Source organism: Ambystoma mexicanum, chromosome 3p (assembly GCF_040938575.1).
Source record: "Ambystoma mexicanum isolate Mex_15411 chromosome 3p, UKY_AmexF1_1, whole genome shotgun sequence".
NCBI lineage: Eukaryota > Metazoa > Chordata > Amphibia > Caudata > Ambystomatidae > Ambystoma > Ambystoma mexicanum.
The window spans coordinates 1,002,772,886-1,002,796,256 of NC_090925.1; the positions used below are offsets into that span (position 1 = coordinate 1,002,772,886).

A 23,371-nucleotide genomic window follows, 5' to 3' on the forward strand; every position below is an offset into this window, starting at 1 on the left:
TCAGAGCTACTATTGACTTCTGGGCCTCACTTTTTACTATAGTATTTAATGTTATTTAGGCCACAGGTTGCCTTGTTCTAACTGGAGAAGGGCCCTCGCTGTCAATATATAAAAAAGGTGTTTATGCCGATGTAAGCCTTATTGGCCCATCTCTTTACTGGATGCAACAAACAAGCTATTTGGCAGGCTAGTCTCTTCTATGCTTCTAGCATGGACAACGTCTGGCTACATCTTGGCTCAATCTCAGGGCAGGTTTTGCGCCAGCCTAGGCACAATGAGCATAATTTACATATACTGGAGGGAAAATATATTTTATACGACTATACATGGCATATGTGGAGCTCTCCTCTGCCATCTATCTAGTCAATAGGTCGAAACTATGGGAGGCCAATGAAGGCCTTGATATTCCCCCTCACCTGTTGACAATTAGATGTCGGTGTGGGAGGTGTTTGGGCAGAGGCGAACATACAGATTACTTCAGAATAAAGTTATTTAATTTGCACACCAACGCTTTAGATATGGAATTAAAGGCAATTTCTGCAAACTCACCTCTTGGCCTACGAGCCACTATATTATTGCAATCATATTCAGAAGAAGCATCCCTTCCTGCTAGAACCCAGAGACAACTAGAAGCCTGATTGATAAATACACAGCATTCTCACACCAAAGCTCTGGTGGTAAATGCCATGAAGTCAAAGGTAATTGCAATAAGTCGAAAATCTATCTGCTCATGCAATCAAAATCATACTAAACGAGAATGTGTGTCTAATCTCGCCTGTTTTTTCAAATCATTTGCGAGGGAAAAGGCATATTGATAAAACTACTTTGCGGATGGGACAGATTTGTGCCTCTGTCATTAGCTCGTCAAACTGATCAGTCTACCACTAGAGTTACAAGGATTTATGATCTGAACCCTAAAGCAGTCACTCTTTATGGTTCTTCTGGGCTTTGAGGATATTCATAGTTTGCAACGCAAGGAAGACAACTTTTTGAGGCACCTCCTTTGTTACCCAACTCTGCCGACTATTTGTGATTCACTCTGAACTTAGGAAATATTTGAAGCAATGAGATCATGTTGAGGCTCATTCACATGTGGCTATTAGTTTGGCTTAATTTGGAAGCAGAGTGACCCATAACATTTTGATATACTTGTAGTGGAAAGGTGGTGACAAGTGCCCCATGGTTGGGTTTAATTTTGAAGACTGTAAAAAAACATTAATGTGGAAACTCTCTTCAAGAACCCATATCCTAATTAAGAGCAAATGAAATCCCTTTTCTTCTGCTTTAAAAAATATAAATGGGCAATGTGGTGGGTCAGAATAAGGAGTCAGATACATCAAGTACATTATGAACTCTAATGAAATTAAATGAAAAACGCTCAACCTTCCCTATTGCAAAAGGGATCACCCTACCTATCTAAAGAAACTAAGGGAGCTCGTCTGCCGTCAGGAAGTCTGCAAGTTAAAATGTCCTCGGTCCAAACCCAACTCTACCTGACCCCTATCACTAGTTTAACCAACTTATGCTCAGCCAAGAGAAAGTCTCTTTCTGTACTTTATAGTTCCAAATAGTGGGCATATGGAAATGTATCGCTTATACTGGAGTTTCTTCATACAATCTTCTCTGATAAGATCTTGATATCTTCTCCACGAGCTCTTGTAAAACACTCCTTGGCTTGGTGCTCTCGTTATGGTAATGCTTGCAGCTTGTTTTGATATAGTCTCTCACATTCCTGTCTTCACTTCGGACCATTTCACAGACTCTCAAGGCATCCTTGGCTACTTTGCATGGGACTGGATCCCATTTTAGATTTCTCCACTCCAGGGTTCTCTTTTATATTCGTATCTGGTTCTCTTGATAGTCTTAGCTTATATTTCGCAGAAGCTGTGCTGGGGCTTTGCTTTATCCAATTTTTGAGGCTCATTACGAGTTTGCCTACATTTTTCACGCACCTCCAAACTACAAGTTGCAGGTATTACTGCTTCCGGTTTTACTGGATGGTACTACAAGCAATTTTTGGAAGTAAAATGAAGGAGTTAACGTTCCCTCACTTTACCTCCAAATCTTTGCTGATATTACCATTCGGTAATAACAGCAAAAAACTACTCCATTAAATGGGGATTTACACCGGAAAACCGCCACTTGTAATCAGGTGGTATTATCACCGCATATAATACCTCCAGTGGTAATACCGCCTGACCAGGTGGCGGTATCTGTAATTCCATTTGCTGATATTCTGCAATATTTACTGCCGGAATACTGGCAAACCTGGAATGATCCTCCTCGTCTCTTGGCGCACAAGACCTTTTCCCTTCTTCCCAGGTTAATTGCGCTTTCTTTCTAGTGTCTTGTCTAAATGACTGAGAAGTTGTACTCTTCATATACTGTTGCCTCAGTGTCCTCCCGCTTTTCCAGTTCTCCCCAGTACCTTCATCTGCGTAGGGGAATGCTGCAGAGCTCGGCACACGGTTCTCTCGTTCTGTCTTTTCGGCAGCATCTTGTTCTCAGCTTCCCTTCAGAATGTAGCAGTCTAAGGATGTGAGCGATGCAAAGCTTCTTGCGCTCACAGCTGTAATGGTCTCTGCGTCGTTCAGCAAAGTTGGAATTGTGGTCATGCCACCACCAGCTCCTGGATACTTCTCCCTTCGCGGACAGCAGTTTCCCCGTTGTCATTCTCGCCGGGCTCCCATTCTTGCTGGTGTCTCACAGTGCCGCGCCTCAGCGATTCACAAGTTGCAGGCTTTGCGGCTTGGCTCTACTCTGCCCCGCCAAGGCGCTTTCACATCAGGGGTCTTCCCGTGAGCAACATACTCACTCCTCCTCCTTCCTACACTCTCAGTTAAATATACGCCTTGTCTTAAAGAGAGTCTTTTCCCCTTTCTGATAGATTCACTTCAGCATTGCCTGCAGCGAAATATATAGAGGTTACATTCTCCTCAGCAAGCAGTCCCATATCCGATTATATGTTGGGCAATCTAGGGAGTTCCTCCTATGAACGGATGTCCTTGTCCCCTAACGGGGAGTTACTCTCCGCAAAGTCTCACTTGCCCATACCCCTAGGGGGGGTATTGTGGAGCGGGCTAATCTCCCTAGCCTCAAAGGGGTTGGCTCTCCCTTGTGGACAAAGGATGAATACAGACGATTCATCACAGCTTCTAGAAGTGAAGATCTTGCAAATATGTCAAGTAATAGAGCCCAATCACACCATTGGACATTTGTGAATCTTACCTGGGCTGGATTTCCAGCATAAAGTATAGATTTTTTATTAAACGGTACAGAATCAACTTCTTATCCACTGGTCAGGTTTTAGCTTTTTTTGGCCAGGTAAAAATAAAATAGTTCCAATTGTCCCTTCTGCTCGAACACAGACTAAAGTGCTTTGCACTTTGTTCATTTTGCAAAAGGTGTTCTGATACCAGGAAGAAAACTATTCTCCCATTACCTAAGTTCAGAGGTTTTAGACTTTACAGGCCAACATTTCTGCGCTTGATGCTAGTACTGGACAGGATGGACATTTGGGCTATGCATCAATACTTAAAAAAACTCCAATGAAATTCAGAAAGGCTGGTGTTACCAATATGACGCATCTAGTCCATCCTATAAAATGACACTGAATGTAGAGAAATCATTTGCTAGCATTTAAAAATCAAATTCTTATAATGGCCTAACTTTCCTCCATGTTTTTTGAGGGGTGGAAACCCCCTGGGTAAGCAGATAGGACAGGCCAGGCGAAATCCCACGCCCAATAACGGAAGAGTCAAAGAATTTGACAAAGACCCGTTTTATTCACAATCCATATAAAACAGGGACAGCTGTGACATCAAGACAATTTCAAAGCTCTCATTCTTCTTAGGCTTTACAGCAGCTTAAAAACAAGAATTAGGTCACAACTGACGCTTCATCGTATTCATGATTACAAAACCCTAAGGTATGGAGGCGTTGGTTAGGGGAAATTAACCATGAATGGGGTCCATACGAGTTAGTGTTTCTATTGGTTACACTCCGATGGCTCCGCCTCAGACCACCTTCTAAAGTGATACAGGTGAAAGAATACATGTCATCATAAAAGATTATTATTGGCCGGTGCAACAATTCTAGGAGAGCATTATTAGTGAGTAGGGATTGGTCAACACTAGCTTTCCCAGCCTTGGCAATTTGGAAGGTTATTAGCACATGAGCACAATAAGGGCTGGTGAGAACGACATCAAGGTGCTACTCCCCCAAAAGTTGGATACCATCGCTGATTCTCTAGGCCACAAGCCAGGACTGGGCATACTTTTATATCTTGTCCTGAAAACTCGATGAGAGTGAAGGCCTCAGCCAGTCTGTTCCTGAAACTTTTGAATAGGCACTATTCTCCACCTGGAGGTTACGTGTGGATTATTCTGCTAAGCATTTATTAGGATTTTAGCCCTTCTTAATGGAGGGGTCTTTACCCTTCCTGACCACTAGAGACGTGTTAGAGCTACTTTCTTCCCAATGTTAAACCTTAGTCAGTGGGAATCTGACCTTGAAGCATTATTTGTTTCTTTGTTTAATCTAAGAGAAATGGGTCTCGGGCCTGGGAACTGTTATCGGCTGTTCTCCTGGGTGCTGATCCAAACCTTCCCCTTTCACGATAACCTTGGCTGGGTCTGTTGCAATTATTGTCTGGGCTGTTCAGGTCCGACTTTTCTGCTGGCTCAGTGAGTCGTGTCTGCCTGCAGCTTTGAGGTTTCTTGATGTCTCCCATTCACTCGAACGTGGCTGCACCGTCCAGCTGGTTTAAAAGGCCCACTTCTTGCAGCATTTCTTCGTTAAGCAAGCTTTATGTGTATTTTTATGAGTCTTGCGTTTCAGCACATACACAGGGTATAGGTTATCTAGCCAATTCGATGCCAGCATATTCTTCATGTCTGAGTGCAATTTGACCTATTGTTCGTATAGCTTCATGGTGGATGTGTATCTGCTTCGTGTCTGTGTCTTTGTGTGTCAGTTTCAGTGGTGACATCATTTGCATCTTGGTGACAACATATTCATATCCTCCATAGCTTGCAAGTTCAGCTCCTCTTCGATCCCTCCAGGGTAAGATCGCTAGGGTTGTTTTAGTGAGTACTGTATTTTGCATCTACAATATGGCAGTGAAGAAGAGGCGGTGCTAGGAGCGATGCACACCTTCCATTTCTACAGTATAGAGACAGGGGAGGGGCCGACGTAATCAGACATTAATTTGCCCCTCAACAATACTTATTAAGTTATGTGGTCTTGAACCACACGCTGCTATCACTTGCATGGTCTCTTGACGCTCTGGCGGATCTTCAATGGAAGGAGGGTTGTGGATTGAGAGGGGGAAGAGCAGAGCGCTTTGATGTGCTGTTGGCAGCTTCAATTCGGGTAAAACAGCCACTGAGCATCGGTGCGTTTTTGCTTGTTAGCCGGCATGTGGTGTTGAGGTAGGATTGTGCATGGGTGCTACGTGTGTACTTGGGTTTGATTTCATGTTGGGTGCTGCGAAGTGTGTGCGGTTTGTGGTGCAGTAGAGGCAGGGTTGTGTTTAGAGTTTGAGGGCGAGTATGCAGATATTGAGTTTTTAGTACGGTTAGTTTAGTGCAACACATTTCCTAACCCCAAAATACAGCTAGGTGCAATGCATTTTCTACCCCCAAAATATAGCTATGGGTGACACATTTCCTACCCCCAACAATCCATCCAAGTGCAATACACAAATAGGTCCCAATAAACCTGACTATTTTAGGGGTGAAGCAGGTAATCTACACAGCGGTATAATAGGATAGTGGTAGTGTATGAGTGGCAGGGTTTGAATTGAGCACAGTAATGTCTGTGTTCACCACCTGTGCCTCCTTACCTTAGTTGGAGCTGTAGGGTGCTTTGTCGGGGCAAATAGGGAAAAGAGCTGCCCCAGGGAGCTGCCCTTTGTCTCTCCCCTTATCCGGCTGCCCGGGCAGAGCTGCCCTGGGAGATCCACCTAAGAGGACAGCTTCTGGTCACGCGAGCGGCCCCGGCCCATCCAGGCATGCTGGGCAGGTGGTGATGGTGGGCAGCCCAAAATAAAAGAACATTTGGGCAAGCACTCACTTCTTATTGATTAATGAGTTGTTTTCATTTAAATATGCATTTTACCCCAGACTGGGTTGATCTGGTTTTACAGTGGTTACAAGCTTGTATTGTGATGAAGTCGATTCTTATGTAATCTTTTTTTATGTAGAACTAAGCAAGAGCTTTACAAAAACATCACCTTGTGGCATAAATAAACCAGAATGGATAACATGCTACTATTATCACTGCACAATATTTTATTTTAAAATCAACTCTGCTATTTATATATGTGATTTTTTTACGAGTTATGCATTACATGAACTGTGATTAATTTGATGTGTTGCTCTTTTGCTGAAAAAAGCATCATTTTAATAGCTTGATGTACAATAAGCAGGTTTAATACTAGCACTATTGCGACTCTCTTCCAGTTATGAAGATATACTACATGTTGAAAAGCTTAAGGTAGTCTTGCGCTTCGTTTTATGCTGTGCTCCTGATCGCAGTCTTATTTGCATGTTCACAAGAGCTGCATTTATGTTTGGGAAGTTTTATCTTCCATTGTAATACCTCAAACAAATGTGTACCCTCTGCAATCATTATGAATTCCATTCATCTGGTTGCCGAGCCAGTGGAATTTTTTTTTTTTTAAAGAATTTGGTGCAGGACTTCACTATTGGCTTGCGCCGATTTTTCCTACCATGTTCCAGTCAGGATTTCAAACCAGGCCTCAACTTGGGGCATAAACGAAGTGACAAATGTTTCCCAATTCGCCAACAAAAAAAAAAAAAACTTAAGATGAGGCGACAATTAGATTAAAGTCTTGAAATTCCCCTGAAGAAGTTTTGAAGAGAAAGGATTTCAACATGCAAAGAAGAATACTAGCAGCAGGTTTATGGTCATTAGATGACAATATTTGCAGCTGTACTGATGCTCTTTAGGCCCTTCTACAAACGTTTTACAGGCAATAGCCTCATCTTCTTGTTCTCCCGAGGAACTTTTCAAAACCTGCTCCTTACGCCTTCGTCAATGGACGGCACTACACTCTTTAATGCACAACCCTTCCAAAATAGAACTTTCCTTCCCAGATACTAAATCCCACTGCAATGGCAAAATTTATTTTTGGGGGTTCTGCTGTACCATTTAAGGAACCCCTAAACATGTTGATCTCAAGTTGTTGGGCGGTTAGTACTGCAAACACATGAAAATGTTTGATCTTCTTTGCCAATTCTGACTTTCCCTGGAAGGTTATAGAGATGTAGGTCTTATTGGCATATGCATTTAAACATACCCGATAATGCAGTGTTTGGGCTCCATCTAAAATATTCATAAAATGAGGTAGAACCCACCTTAAACTGCCTTAACAAAAATGCATGCTCACTTCCTTAGAGACTTTATCGCGAGGGGAGAGACATTTCACAAAAACTATGGATCACGAAAGATTTTTCTTGGCAAAAAATGTTAGAACTGCATAGAAAACACAGCCTCCTGCACTTTTAGGTGACAGACAGTTTACAGTCTCTGAATAGCTGCCTTGGCATACTCCATTTTGATGACAAGACTCTTGACCCTTTTAACGGAGAATGTCGAGTAGTAGTGAAAGTCTGCAACAGGGAGTGTTTTATTTCTAATGCCGCCAGCGAGGAATCCATACCAGCCTCCACAGGCTTTAATAATTCCAAAACTAGTGAGGGACTCACTTCCAGCGGCTCGAAGAGGCATGTTTTCGACCGTAAACCACGATCTGCAGCTTCCACTGCTACAGACACATTGAAGAAGTCGTTTTGGCTTCAAATGGGGGACGGTGGCGCTTTCCATCAAGGATCATTGATCTGAAAGTTTCAGGAAGACTCTCCAAAGGTCCTTTAGAAACTGCAGAGGCTCCTTAAGGTCCATGTAGCCAAGTAAACCCCATGACTTTTCTGACGTTCCGTAATAAGCTCTGATAATTCACTTTTTTAATGTCACAAGCTCTGATAATTCATTCATTTTTAATGTATAATTAAAGTGGCCACTGCGCACCAGAACAAGAAAAGGGGGGGGTGCAATAACTTTAAAGGAAGGGGAATACAGATACAACTCGATCAAACTCCATTAGACATTACAGACTAGGAAAGCACTTCATGGGATGTGGGGAAGGGCAGATGGGCAGGAAGACTTCACGTGATACATGGGGCGGGGTAAAGGTTAGTTAAAAAAGTAGGTTTTTGAAAAAATACGTTTTCTGTGCTTTTCTGAACCTAATGGAATGGGGGTTGTTCTAGAGCATTGGTATGCAAACAGAAGGCCCTTCTCTCCTCTAAAGAACAAATATTGCTTCCGAGGCCCTCCTTATGTAAAAATATAGGTGCCAGCCCAGACACCCCGCAAATGATGGATCTGCTTATATTGCTTATATTTTCCATTTAAAAGTCACAGTACTCCCTTTTTGACAAGCCTTGTGCCCCCCCCCCCCCCGTCCCACAGACATCCTTTGGCAGCCCCACAGTTTGAATACCACTGTTCTAGAGGGTGGCTCAACTGGCCGAGTGTTCTCCTCCGTTACTCGTTGTGTTTAAGTGGAGTTGTGGAACGTTTCACTGTGCTTGCAGATCGAAGATGTCTTGGCAGGCTGTAGTATGCTGGGCCTTTGCTTCTGTAAGAATGCAGGCAATTATTTTATTTACAAGGATCAAGTGTACAGTTTTCAGTGAAGACATGAAACCTAGGGAAGATATTTTGCCAAGATCAAAGAAATAGTAGGCGCCCCTCTGCAAGAACAAACACAGCTAAATTACCTGTTCTTTGGGAAGGTACCCACTCGAAAGTCTGCAGCCACACTTTAGCTCACTGTACCTTTCACAGAAGGGAAATAACCATTTGCATATCAGTCTTTGTTTGTTCAGAAGGGAATTGCCATAGCCTTTCAGTGCTGGACTGCCCATGTGGGCGGGACAAAGACTGATATGCAAATGGGTATTTCCCTTCTGTGAAAGGTACAGTGAGCTAAAGTGTGGCTGCAGACTTTCGAGTGGGTACCTTCCCAAAGAACAGGTCAATTAGCTGTGTTCGTTCTTGCAGAGGGGCACCTATGACTATTTTTTGATTATGCCAAGATCACCCTGGCTGCCTTCTTTTTCCAGAATAGTTGGGAGTGCTAAATTGTGGATTGCATGAAAGGATTGGGGAAAAAAGACCTACTGAGAAATGACTGCATTTTTTGGATCAAATTTTTTTTTTTAAAATAATGCAGGGGGAGACCCCCCCACTTGCCCCTACCTTAACATATCCCCACCCCAATCTATTTTTTATAAAAATGAACAAAAAGCCCTAACTAATTCGACCAAAACAATGCAGTCAATTTTCTTCAGGTATTTTTGTATTCTATCATTTCTGCAGATACTGTACATTGCTAGTGTAGGAAGGCCCACATAACTGGTGTTACACAAGTCAATGCGAGAAACACGCCATCACTCTTTTTGCTTCCATTTACCTGGAGAGGTTCAGGAGAGGCAATATGAAACACAGAAGATGGAGGTGGTAAGGAGTAATTTCCTTGTTCCCAAAAATATTGAGTGTCACGCCCATTCTGATCTTTTCCAAACTAAACATCCCACGTGGTGACTTTTGCCCATATTCTGCAGTCGTTGGACAACTGGAGGAGCTGTGTAGCGCCCCAGAATGCACATGTTGACATTCTATTAGTTTACCCAATTCCTCAACAGGCTGTCTCCAGAGTGAAATCTTGTGAAAGTTGCCCTTTCCATCGAACGCTTGAGATGTGCATCGCAACATTCTTCCAAAGTTAGCTGTACCAAGGGTCAGGGTGCCATGGGAAGCAATGTCTGAATTTGAAGACTCATTCTCTGGGATTCCAAATACCTGCCTTCGCCATCCCTCGGTATAGGATGATTCAGAAAGTCATGAACAGCATGACTTCTATGCTTTGCTTGAGCAAGCAAGGGGGTACTCTTTGTACCTTCCTTTTTACAAACCAGCATTTGAGAACTGGGATTTGTCACTTCAGCATCATCTGTAATGAGTTTAGCAGGGCATATGGTGGGGGGGAAGCAATGTCAAGCAGATACTGAGCACCCATTATCATATCATGCACTGCATAAATAGATCACCAAGCCCATTGCATCCCGGAGAAGACCAACTTTGGGACTTTGGGCAAACAGACCCAATTGCCTCAGAACAGAATGCTTTGTATCATCAATAGACATCAAGTCTGGGCTTTGGTTTTACTCTGGTCCTCAGAGTTGCCGTGATGTACATAACTTTGCTCAAATGCCTCAGATTCTGGGGCCTTCACAGAAGATCAGGTTATCACCACTCCTATCCTGGGGGTTCAACTTGACATGGCCAGGCCTGGTATGCATAACTCTTCCATTTGTAACAAGGCAGGTCCCTGGAACACTCCCACAAGTGTAACTCCATTTTGGCAGAGTGCATACTTTATCTGCTCCTTCATACCATTGCAGAATTCGAAAGGCTGATACTGAAATTGATAACCTACAGTGTCGACCATACTACAATCTCAGGTGAGAACCTGGTTGGCCAATTTGCAGTGAGGAAAGGTTCCACTCCAAAGCACTATAAAAGCAAAACACTACTTTTGCCATCATGCAGTTAACCTGCTGGTCAACACTCTTATGGAAACCTTGGATGTTGTCAAAGCAAGAACATCAGCCAGACTTATTTGCAAACCACAGGGCCTTTCCTTAGAGGTGGTATGCTTTGTATTCCACAGGGACATAGGTGTACTTTGTATAGATCCCGCTCACCTCCAACGCCTTTTCCAACGTTCATCTTCAATCATGGAGCCATTTACCCAATCTTGCATCCTACAACACATGTTTCTTCAACTGCGGGGACACTGCATAGCCTGGAACTTCGAGAGCATTGACATTCTTCCGTTAAAGAGCTAGAGCAATCAGGAATAAAGATCATCTTTTTGTCACTCATGGCCTTTCCTCTGGCAAACAAGCAGCTAAGGCGACCATAGCTAGATGGGTTGTCTCCTACATATCTTGTAAGGTATTCACTGCCACCATGACTACGCACATTGTACCATAGCAAAGACAGCATAAATGGCCCTTAAGAGACATCTTCTCAAATGCGTAGGCCACGCCTCATGCTTTCTACAATTATTTGTTTGATGCTTCTACCAGGGTAAATGCATCTTTGGTCCAACAGGGTCGGCACAAAAGTTTTACAGGAACATGGCCGGCCTATGCCGTGACCATTTCCCAGGATGTAGAATCGTGCTCTCACCAAAAAATCTCCTCCGGCTCCAACTCTGCTTGTCAAGCGCTTCTCTAAGCAGAGAGCGATCGGGCGGCCGTTCCCTTTCCTTGGCTGGCTCCCTCCCCTGGAGCAGCCTCCCCCCTTCTCTCTGTCTTAAGCGGATCTCCTCAAGTTCCGCAAGCTCCTCAAGACTTTACCCTTCTCATCCTTCCCTCTCTCTCTCTCCCTCCCTCCTCTCGTACTAATCCCCCACAGTCGCTGTGATTGGTGGCCTGGGCCCTTATGTGCCCCTCTGGGTCCTGGCCTTCTGTCCGATCTCCCACAGCATCCATCTTCCCCCTGCACTTGCCTTCAGGAACCACTTGGCCTGTGTTGTCCCCTAGGCCTGCACTTACCCATCTGCTGATGACCCCTCTACCATCTAGTGGTCACTCACCTGTTGCCATTGCAATTGGCACTCCGGCACTTCATTCCTCTTTGGGACCTCTAGCACTTACACCTTTCGCCTGTCCCCCTCTCTGCACTTGCACGATTCAAGGCCTAGTAGAACCGCTTTCTTTTTGCTCATAGTTTATGTTCCATTTTCTTGCTGTTGCCTTCCCCTCCCTTTGCCCTGTGGGCGCTTTGAAACCCAATTTCTTGATATATAAGCGCCTTACAAATGCCCAATAAAATAAATAAAATCTGTTTAATATAGTTCTTAGTAAGCTTGGGAAGAAGGAGATTTAAGATGAAAAGAGAAGAATAATTACCTACATGGGGTTTCTGATTCACTTAGACCTTGCTGCTTCACAACAGTCGCGTGTTTTCCTCCACAGGCAGGTACTGTAATCCAACCCGACATAGTAGTAGTGAAAAAAGCCCATCAAAACAAATGGTGACAGTGGAATTCTATTTATACAAGGCATTGCCTGCTGTTTGTGGGTTCGCAGCACACAGTCCCATTTTAAAGAATTGAACCCATAAAGTGCTAAGGGTGAGCATGTTTGTCCTGAATTCCCATAACAAATCACTGTAGGCTGCGCACACTCCAACACTTAAGAAGCTCAAGTGGCCACAGAACTTTTAGAGATGCCTCCAGGCCCACCTGATCAAACAGGCATATCCCAACCAGGTTGTGAATGAGAGCAAGGACTACAAGAAACGGAATCACTATGAAGGTAATTTTTGCAGTCATAGTCTTTAGGAACCATTTTGTTAAATGCCTCTTAAGGTTTTTGCCTCCATGAAAAATGTCCAACTAGGGCAGTACCTTTGTATCAAACTGGAAACCAGTTACAGTGTGCGGATTGGTGCAAGGAGGGGCAATCTAGGTGGTGTGGAGAATTGAGGAGTTTATATGGCTCAGTGTATTTTGAGAAAGCTAGTCTCCGGTTGGTTCTTCTACTTTAATTTTCTGTGTAAGTGCTACCACTATATAGAGTTTCCATATCGAGATATGGAGTTGCACTGACAGATAGGGAGAATGTTGCCATTCTGACCTGAAACTGTTTGAAATGTCTTTTAACGTTATGCAGCAGTTCTTTAGAATGCTGACCTGGAGGAGTGGACAACGCAATCCTGTCAAAATAAGCACGATATGTTGCCCATTTCCTTATTCGTCGTACAAGCAGCTTATAGTACACACATTAATGGGGCCGGGGTGATGTCAGATATGTTACCTTATTTATTTGGGGTTTTATTACCCGCCACATGTGTACAGGACACTTCAGAGCGTTATGATCGAAGCTGGAAGTGGGTGGTAAACAATTTCAAGGGAGCCAAACTTACAAGGTTTGGCATGGGGTTGATTAAAAGCAGAGACGGTATTAACAGCTCTGTCAGAACAGCCCATCAATGCCTTGAGGCAAAACATTTAATAAAAGATGGGTGGGGGCAGAGGGGGTAGTCAAAAGCAATGAATTACGTAGCTGCACATTCATGGCGTGCTGCCTGTGGTCCTTCCTAAAGGAGTGTTTAGAATCTTCCAGAACGTACATGTCCTTTAACAGAGCTCGCTGCACTAGTGGGATCAACTTTTTATCAGTTCGGCTAGGGCTTCTTTCGTGGTCTATCGTAAGCATGCTTAAACTGCAACAGACCTTTTTGGCAGAGCCTTGATAGCTCGTCTTTTTATCCCAAAAGCGATTAGTTTGGTGTAAATGCTTGTATCTTCCTAGCCTGTGTAAGAGGAACGAACATTTCAGGTCAAGTAAGAAAAAAAGAGGTCTGTCAAAACATGCTTTTTACGAGAAGGGGCTCTGAATGCTCGTTGAAAACGTAATGTGTCCAAATTCAGGGCTGAACAATCAATCATTGAATGTGCAAATATCTAGCATTAGCACCTGGGATGTCGGAGCCAACTTATCAGGTTGCTCGGATTGCAGGCTAAATCCCACAATCTCAGCCCGCGTTTCCCAGCTCCACCATCGTCTCCACCACCCTCCCCTCCCCACCCCACTGGTCACTGTTTCTCTCTCCCCTATACCACCCCCCTCCACACACTCCACCTACCCAACTCACATTGTTTTAACGGCAGCAACCTCAGCTCCAGCCTCCATCATGGCCCGCTGTGGAAATGGAAGAGGGGCTCCAAATGGAGCCCCGCCTTCTTCCTCCAAGGCCATCTTAAGCGAGTATTTTCTTTGAATGAACAGGACGCCACGAGGCTTGCCGTTCATCCAAAGAAATTACATTGCCATCAGCACCCCGTTTTTCCATATTCGAAACCCGGAATGCTAATGGCAATAATGGCTGGTAAACACCCCCTCAGGCCCTTACCGGCAGGCGAAGTCCACCAAACCAGTTTTATTTGCCATATTAGATCTTGTTTTGCCAATTAAAGACCGTAGGACTGCGGACGATAAATTGTTCATGAGGCCGAACAGTGGCTATATTCTACTTCTAGAACTAGGTAGGAGGCAGCTTTCCCCACAGCCAACACTCGGACAGAAGATGACCATTTAATCTACTTCACTTAATGACGCAAAGAAATCAGCCAGCCCACAAAGCACGTTTTAATTACAGAACATTAAGTTATGGCAGTAAAGGCGTGATAGCAAAAAATGTTGAATGCCCCAGAAAATACATTTCTACATGTGCGCACCAAATAACATTTAGTTATCACGTTTTCAGGAAAATAGCCTAGAACACATATCCGCATCCACAATTTGGAGCAAAGATTAGACCCGAGAAGGATTTAGTCAGCAAAAAGAAAGCAAGCATTGTCAGATTGTTTTATTTTGTTTGGGAGGAGTTGGGGCGTAGAGAGGAGAAGGAGAGAGCGAAAACAAGTCCACCCTTGCCAAAGGCACCAAACGGAGTGCAAAATGATAGTAAGACTAGAACTGAACCCGAGAATGTAGGACCAAATTGAGCTTACCCTTGAATCACTCCAAGGTCTCCAAATGACCCGAGGATAGGTCTCCTGTAACATGCTCGATTAGTACCCCTGGGATAGGCGACAGCCAATAAGGTGGCAAGAAACGTGGGCGGAATCCAGTAGTAAATGTCCTGCTGTTCCAACTCCCTGCCAAAGCATCCTCCGGGCTCAGGCCGCACCAAACACTCCTTTTACCTGTCTGGCTTAGAGATGCTGCTCAGAGTCCTGGCCATACAAATGTTAAAGGACTAGCCACTTTTAATATTCTTAACACCAGCCATCTTACTTGCTCGTTTTTTTTTTTAAAGAAACATTGGTCATGGATGGTTTGATGAAAGGACTACTGCTCTGCAAGAGTGCAAGGATGATCACCCCCCATGCTACCAGAGGTGGTCCTAATCAAAGGTGAAATAGGTGCAGACCGTCAGGTATACCTCCTTCGCTGTTTAGGCTAGTGCAGGTTGAGGGCAAGCTACACTCTTCAGCACACAGGGCCAGGGGTGGGAAGCGTTTGAGGGTGATGAGGGGGCTGGAAGTGAAGCAATCAAAACAATGGTACCGAAATAAAGAATAACTGACCTACAAAATAGGAACTTTATTTATACTATCAAAAATGCACACAATTAATAAAAACACTACCGGAGGGAAAACACAAGAGTAAAATAAAGGGACACTGTTTGTAGATGGGTGCCCAGGCAAAGCTTTCAGCAGATAAACGTCAAAGTTATTGGATATCAAAAAGATCAAAGGGAGCTTAAGAGTCGATTGGGTTCTTTAAAGTGGACTAGGGTGACTAGGCCAATTAAAATACTTTTAGTTCTCATCTTTGGGAGGTTCAGAGTGGAGACAGGCATTTTTGGTGTCGAACCGCGAGTCTGGGCACTCTAGCATCCTCGACTGGCTCGACATGGTGTCATGATACCGCTGCGGCGAAGAATGCCTGGATGCAAGAAATCTAGGTGGGTTTCAGATGCATAGACAGCAGAGCTTCGGTGAATTTAGAGATGCACAAGTCGCTCAAATGTCATAATCAGAAAATACTCCAGCAATTCACTTGTGGCAGCTTGGACAATGTGAAAGCTGCCCAAAACGGCACTGGGGTGGCGGTAGAGCCAGGGTTCACTGCCTCAGTTCTTCTGGTGCTGGTGGCCTCTGGGGAAAGGGGAGCCTTCTGCCATTCATAACCAGGAAGGTCCGTAGAGCGCACTTATAGGGTTTTGTCATATCCTGTGAGCAGGGTCCCTTGTACCAGTGTCTCAGTTGCAATAGGCCTTTGTCCAGCCAGCTGGTCATCCCTTGGGATGATTAGGGAGAAGCATTTTCCACTTTCTCGGAGCCTCTGGTCTTCACGCATCTGGCGGAAGACTTTGAAGGAAGGATTCACTGGAATACGATTGGGAGTTGTTGAGACGGATTTCTGAACTCTGACCTGGTGGGCAGAAGTTCAGATGGCCAGCCTAGTTTCTTGGAACAGGGTAACCTTCTGGACAAGCCAGTCCAATTAAGGTAGCTTGGCAGCGGTCAAGATTAGGTCTCAGGAGGGGGGAGGGTGACTGAAAAACCTCAATGAGCACACAGAGTAAAGGACACGTACAAATCTCTCCCAGTCAGGTGTATATATATTAAAAATACAAATTCATTTATTTCATGGCCTTTGAGTTTCAACACACAAATCAAATCACAGTAATACTTTTAAGCCAACACAATCCTGTCTAAATACATATATACAAGACCAATGGGGTCTAAAGGGTTACTGCACGAAATGGGTCCGTACCTAAAAGGGGAAGGAAACAGGCAGAGCAAATAGTCTTTAGTCCCATCTGCATCCAACAACCCTAACTGAGAGGCAGTCCAATCCCTGAGAAGAGTGGAGCCTAATGCTCAAATGTACTTGCAATGCTGGCACACCCGGTAATGCAAATGGTCAAAACAGGGTCTCTTCAAGGGTCTGTAGCAGCTCAGGAAAGTGGGTGAGGCGATGAAGAATAGGTTCCCACTATTCGAGGGGGGCCTCCACTTGAGGGCGGAGTCGATTCTAAGAGTTGAGAATACTTCGCTATTTCACACTAGCAGTGGAAAGGAGAGGGGCCCTCCGGGGCCACTAGTGCGTAAAAATGGATGGAGGCCCTAGGGGCCACCGGTTAGGGTTGCAATTACTCACTGATCCCCATGGCACTCCGGACCAAATTTCAACAGTCGAGTCCACTTCGGTTGCAGGTTCAAGTGTGGCAATTTGGCAGTTCGGCGGCTTTCAGCAGCGATGATTCCCAAACGGCACAGTGGCGATATCTCCACTCCTGGTGGATGCATCGGGCCAGTTTCACTGCATCAGGCTTGAGGGGCACAAATGCAGCGCACCTGCAAAGTTCATCACCACGGCTGGGTGACACAGTAACCGCATATACTGCGGTTTGGGCGCACTCACTTTACTCCAGACCTGGGAACGTCAAGTGTATGAAATTCGGTGCGAGCGTGCCATGAACACAGAGCTAGCGACATCCCAAGTTTCGAGGGACTCCTTGAAACGGCGGCATCAGGGCAAAACTCTGTGCAAGCTGGTCAGTCCACTGGTTGGCCCAGGGACACTTCCGAGAAGGCTTACTTGCAGGGTTTGATGAAGGTGCAGAGAATAGTTGGTCCCACTATTGCTGTCACGCTCACCTGGGTCTCTGCGGGAGCAATGGAGTCCTCCGGCACACAGCCAGTGACCGCGGACGCCGACGCTTCGTGTAGCAGCCTTCCTGTCAGACACTGCCGCCCCTGAGCCTGCGGTTTTTGTCGCGTAATCAACACGCCAGCCCGCCTTACCCAGTTTTTCGGGAATTTGCAGGCGTGAGTAAGGAATGGCCATCTACAGGATCTTACAAATCCTACAGTGTACTCAAGACACTGCTTCTAGCTGATTCTCAGCGCACCGAAGTCCGGACCCCACAAGATACTTCCCGTGTTTGGAATATCCTGTCCTGATGAAGGCCATACCATCAGAGCTTAATCTTGCTCACCTTCTGGCCGAAACACAGTCGTGTAGACCGTTATATTGTTCTTTGTTGTTCTTGTTCAACTCTACTTTGTTCAGATGTGCTCTCGTTGATTACCAAATGTTATCACTTCACTAAATCCACTGGCATCCTTCCCAAGGATCTTTCGGTGGATGTGTATGCATTGTTAATACGCGGCAATCAATCAGCATTTGCTTTATATCATAGTGGTTATTGTACCATATTTGTGGAAATACCTTTGTAACTTGTGTAAAACCCAGTCAAGTGTATCTATGAACCTATACTACAGTTTCATTAAAATCCAACTGTAGTACTTCATTTATTCTTTCCAGATTCTTCTGTGTCAAGAGTTAGTGATACCCCGATAGGAGTGGGTCCTTTTCTCGTTTATCAGTCAGGTACCCCATGACCTTGCTCACTTTCTTTCATATATGCCATTACCCGCCTGGGCAGAGCAAGGCATTAACCAGGTGCCATTTTGTTTAACGTCCTCCGGATCCCTCCACTCGTACCCCGAGATTGAGAAGCAGACCTGCCAAAAGAGATTTGGAGTTTAGAGGGGTTTTCAGAGTTAACATTCTAAACCTCCCTCTGCCCTCCCTGTGTCCCTGTTGTGTGTCTTCCCTAAATGGAGGTGTGGCTCACCTTTTGTATTAGAATGGCGCACCCTCCATCCTGCATCCGCATGGGCGCTGAAGTCTGGGATTTGGAGCAGAAAGCTCACTGAGTTCAGGCGGTGATGCTTGTGCCCTTTCTGGAGTTCGCCCAGTTTCTGCACTGGGTATGTCTGAATTCAGGCGAAAGAAGAACCCGCAGGTAAGTCCAAACTGAGTGGCAAGTCCAACCAGTTACTTCACTGGATTTCCGGTGGCTTTTAGGTGGGCGGTTTATCGGGCAAAAACTGAGCGCTGTAGTAGTTTTTATTGTCTTTACAGGTTTCGGAGCGGGCTGCCAGCCGGTTGCGGGCATTGGAGAGAAGAGTTCGGCTAGCCTCGCCTCGAAAGGTAAGTTCGGTGGTCGCGTGGGAGATCAGGGTTTATTTTGCATGCGTGCGCTTACTTGTTCTGACTAGTTCTCTTCTTTCTTCCGCAGATCGTGCCCAGAGCACAGAAGGACTGATAAGTGGGTCCAGAGCGCTGGAGAACAGGAGACCGGGACCGGAGAGCAGGAGAACTGCAGTTCACCTGATCGCGCAAGTAAAACAGCGGTTGGTGATCCCAGGATATCCGAGCAATGAAAGGAGGGAACAGGTAAGTTCGTTCCAAAGTGATGAGCGGCTGAAGCAGGCCGGAATCCAGGTGGCGGTGAACGTGTGCACAAGGCAACAGAAGGCACACGAAGCATGGACCAAATCTTGGGTGTGGCTTATATAGGCAGCCACACCCAAACACTAGAGCATGCTTTACAGTTTCTCACACTTCCAGGATGTCCCTAAGCATCCATGTTGAGGGTACAGGAAGTGAATGGGAAAACAAGCCCATTAGAATGTGTTCCTACTAACAGTTTCTCAGTGCATGTTTTGCTTGCCAGGCCCTCACCCATCTAGCCCCTACTCGTGTCACAGGCCTTACCCCACGTGTTTGTGTTCCCATGCTAGTACCCATGATAATTGCAATGGGTCAAAACATTTTCGCAGCCCTTCTAGGACAACCAGATGCCGAGGGGTCCAGTGGGACGACAGCAGGCTCAGGGTGCAAAACCTTCCAGGGGGTCACCAGCGGTTCCTCGACTCAGCTTCTTAGTTTCAGGATACTTGGATCCTATCTTTCGTTCAGTGAGAACTCCAGAGATCGACATGGTATGGCTGTGTGGGCCTTTCTTTTATCCAGAGACTCCTTCGGGCCAAAACTAAGAGGACCCAATGGGAGATCTGCTCACATTCAGGCATACCATACATGGATCAATCATGGACCACAATGGTCCCAGGCATTTACAGCACTCCAGACTCTCTGGCACCCAGGATGCGTATTGGGGACAGACACCCCCGCCCACATCCTGGAGGCACAGACACAAGGCATGCAGAAGCCTGCAAAAGCTGGGCGGCTCGTGGGAGAATGCATGCTCAAATAAGGACTGACAGGGGTCGGCTCGACCTGGGGAAAGTGAAGGGGCAAGATGGCCAAAGGACAGGACAAAGAACCTTATGGCATGGCCATTTTGGAGCCAGGCCACCTCTTTGTGCCAAACGCGATAATCGCGGTTTACCTGGCAGGAAAGGGTTAAAAGTATACAAAATGATAAGCTGCCACCAGCCCTGTCCAAGGCAGATCTGCACTTCTCCTAAAAAAATCCTTCAAGTGCATCTAGGGCCTTTGGAAATGACTATAGACCCAAGTGTACTACTCTAAGGTACTTTGGAGACTTGATACATGTTTCACAAAATTTGCCACATTGGAAAGGACTAAGGGAAACAAAGTCTCTGATTACTGACTATCTTTAAGGGCATGTCAGTTTCCCCATTATAAAGTGAGCGAAAAGCTCAGAGGAGTGCAGCAGAAGGTTATGCACCTCTGCTAAAGTCAGACTATGGTGTTTGAACAAAGCGATAATGTGGGTGTGGGGGTGGTCGGGGGGGTTCACAACTGGAGGGAAAATTACACATAAATGGAAATCTTATCTAACCAGAGTACAGCCTACTCCAAAGATGAATCAACTTTGGGGAACATCCTCCCCCTCATATAGACAAAACGTCACAGTGGATTGGTTAATTCATGGCAAGCATGTTGTTAAGGGTCCAATCCTGGTTGCTGTTACATGTATCCTTTGCCTTCTAATATGAAACAGAGAATTCTTTGTCTGCAGGAAGCGGGAAAGGGGACAGGAAGCTTTGAAGTCCTGGCAAAATCCAAGATGGTGCGGCCCCTCTGAACTGAAGCTCTCTTTTGGGCAAGCCCAGCTCTGCCCATCTTCCTTAATCTGCCTACATTAAAAGGACTCCAGTAGCCAGACTCAATGTGTGAGGTAACCATTGCAATAAAGAGACTGTCTTTGAAGCACTAGTTCTCAGAGGACCTCCCATGGAGTGTTCTTGCTCCCTAGAGGTGGTGACAACCCTTCTCAGGGGATCAGAGGCTTCCTGGGTTCATCTCAACATGGCTGTGGCAGCCATCAAACCAGGTGAGATATTACACACAGATGAGGCACTGTTAATGACAAATGCATACAGCTTTATAATTGTGTAGTCGGAGTACCCACCATGTCAAAACCAGGTAGGGCTTGTATTTAGGTTTATTATTATTTATTTATTTTAATATATAACCAGCCACCAGACTCCTGGGAAACGCAATTATGATATTTTAAGCAGAGGTGCATATAGTTAAAAACCCAACTCTGTATTGGAACTTTAGGGTCCTGCAGCTATGTTCAGGAATGTACATGTGACATTTGAACCTGTCATACTGCCACTGCAAGGCAGCTGCCTGGGATGTAGTTGACCAACATCAAGGTGCATTGTTGCATTATGCTTTATGGCATGGAGAATTACGAAAGTGGTGTCTGATTAGCACATCACACTTGCAGAAACAAATTACCTGCATCATTGTATAATCCAACATCCAAAAGGTCATACTGTTGCGTCACCAGAGATGGCATTCTGTCACAAGCAATACTTGTGGACCAGATTACCATTAAACCCATTAGAAAAAAAATACAACAACCCCCACTATTTGCACCTCAGTGTGCCGATAGCGATAATCTATGTGCTAGGGGGATAATGAGGCGGTAACATCCCTGACCCATATCTGAGGCCAAGGCTTTGTTTGGCAGGCAATTCCCATCCTCGTCAGTCTACGAATGCAGGAATTATTACTAGAAAAGAATCAAGGGCATCTGATGAAATTGGACCAACACTATACCTTAACCAGACCAATACATCCCTCTAAATCACTTTCACTCTGCCAGAAAAAGGTTTTAATAACACGGAAAGCAGTTGAACCAGTTTAACTCAAAATAACTACGAAGTGACGACCTGCTGACTCATGTCCAATAAATATAAGAATATGCATTATAAATGAATACTGGCTGGCCGAGCACTCTAGAATGTCGAGAAAGCCTAATCGTCAATAGAAGTGTCATTTAATTTGACTTCCATTTTGAACACTTTCAGTGACAGATTAGTGGCATTTGTTTTTCAAGTGGAATTAAGAGCCGTGAATGCCCTAGGATTTTTGGATAAATAAAATCACATTTGCTTTATTCATATGTATCAATTAATTACAGAAGATGTTTTGCAACGTAGAATTACACCTTTTGCAATTCGTGCATAAGGCAAGGAAAATTAACAGCCAGTAGTCTTCTATACTGAATATTCTCAAAAACAGTGGGACCAGAAAATTGGGTTATAAAGCTCATAGCATTTCAGGGCCGAGAACTCTGTTTCTCAGTGTCCTAATGGGACCTTCTTAACCAAACTATCTTGCATTCGGAAAGATGTTGCCCAGAGAACTTCAGAAGTAGACACTTGGCCAAATGTGAACTATCAGACTTATGAATGAGCTAAGACAACCAGTGCAAACTCAGAACAGTCAAAGGAGATAGACCAAATTCCACGTCTACCTCCTCCCCACCCCCACCCACCTTACATCAGACAGCAAAACATGCACACTAACTGAAACACTTTGAAGGTGCACATGAATACTGGCACTCATCATTGTTTAAACTAATACGAGAACGTGCCCAGTGAGACTAAGAACATGATCAACCAGTAACTTGAGTCTACCTTGAAGCCACTTGGGCCAACCACCGCAGCCTGCTTTGGTTTTGCCCTACAATGTAAGCTGTATATTCAATTACCATTTACCAAATCACTGTGCTGCACCCAACCAACAGTGTTCCAGAACACCTCTAAATGCACTAATGGAACGATCTTCTGTCAGTTAGTAATGAGCTATGCCCCCCCCACCCACCCCACGTTCAGCCTCCAAGGTCATAGCTCTTTGAGTTTAGGATTAGTTCCCCTAATCATACCTTCTTCACAGAGACTGTTCTCCTTGCTCTCCTTATTCATTTGCCGGCACCATCCTTCTAATCTTTCCGTCTCTGCCTGCAGTAGTTTCAAGAACCAGTGCCCATCCTGTCCACATGCCCCTTTTTGCGTGGGTTCAGACGAGGAATTGGTGGAAGACTCCAGCCAGGGATCAGGTGGTGGGAGAGCAGAAGGCTCCAGTGCAGCATCAATGCTGTCTCCATGGGAGATGTTCTTCCGAAGCAGGGGTGCCTTGGGGGGTTGTCGACTGATAGTGTCCATGACTGCATTGTGTTTCGGCTGTGGGCAATCACAAAAGCTTTTGTCAGACGATTTGCAGCTCGAGTTGCTCAGCTCTTGCGTGTCTGAGTCTGTCTCCTGTTTGGAAGTCATGCTGCTTGAGCGGCTTTTCCTACAAGGAAGACAGTAGAAGGAGCTGGTTACAAACTGGTCCCAAGTTGGTTTTGTACAACATAGAACTGGACGCATGACGGAGCGAAATGATATAATTGGAAGGGACAAAGGCCTCCTTTTATTTCACTTTAAGCCCCCTCTGCCAGTTACCCCTTGTAGCCTGCTCGCATACATTTACAGCACCACCAGAGCAAAGAAAGAACACCTTTCCTTGTAACATTTCCAAGTCTACAAATGAACACAGATATAACTTCTCCCTGGATCACAATCGACACTGGTAAACAGGAAGACTGTACCTCGCACCATTGGGCCCTCCTCCAAAGGTGTCCTATTCTAGCAAAAAGGGGGCGTGGGACCAGTGCATCAGCTTAA

The 23,371-nt window shown here is 45.1% G+C and overlaps 1 protein-coding gene across 10 annotated transcripts in view; it reads right to left on the reverse strand.

Annotated features, from left to right (window-relative positions):
- DLGAP4 (DLG associated protein 4) overlaps positions 1-23,371 on the reverse strand; it is a 1,951,934-nt gene that overhangs the window by 52,079 nt on the left and 1,876,484 nt on the right. For all 10 annotated transcript variants that reach the window (XM_069652304.1, XM_069652305.1, XM_069652307.1 and 7 more), the window contains one exon: positions 22,588-22,997. In XM_069652304.1, the coding sequence (XP_069508405.1) occupies positions 22,588-22,997 (410 nt within the window). The remainder of the gene's footprint in view (positions 1-22,587; positions 22,998-23,371) is intronic.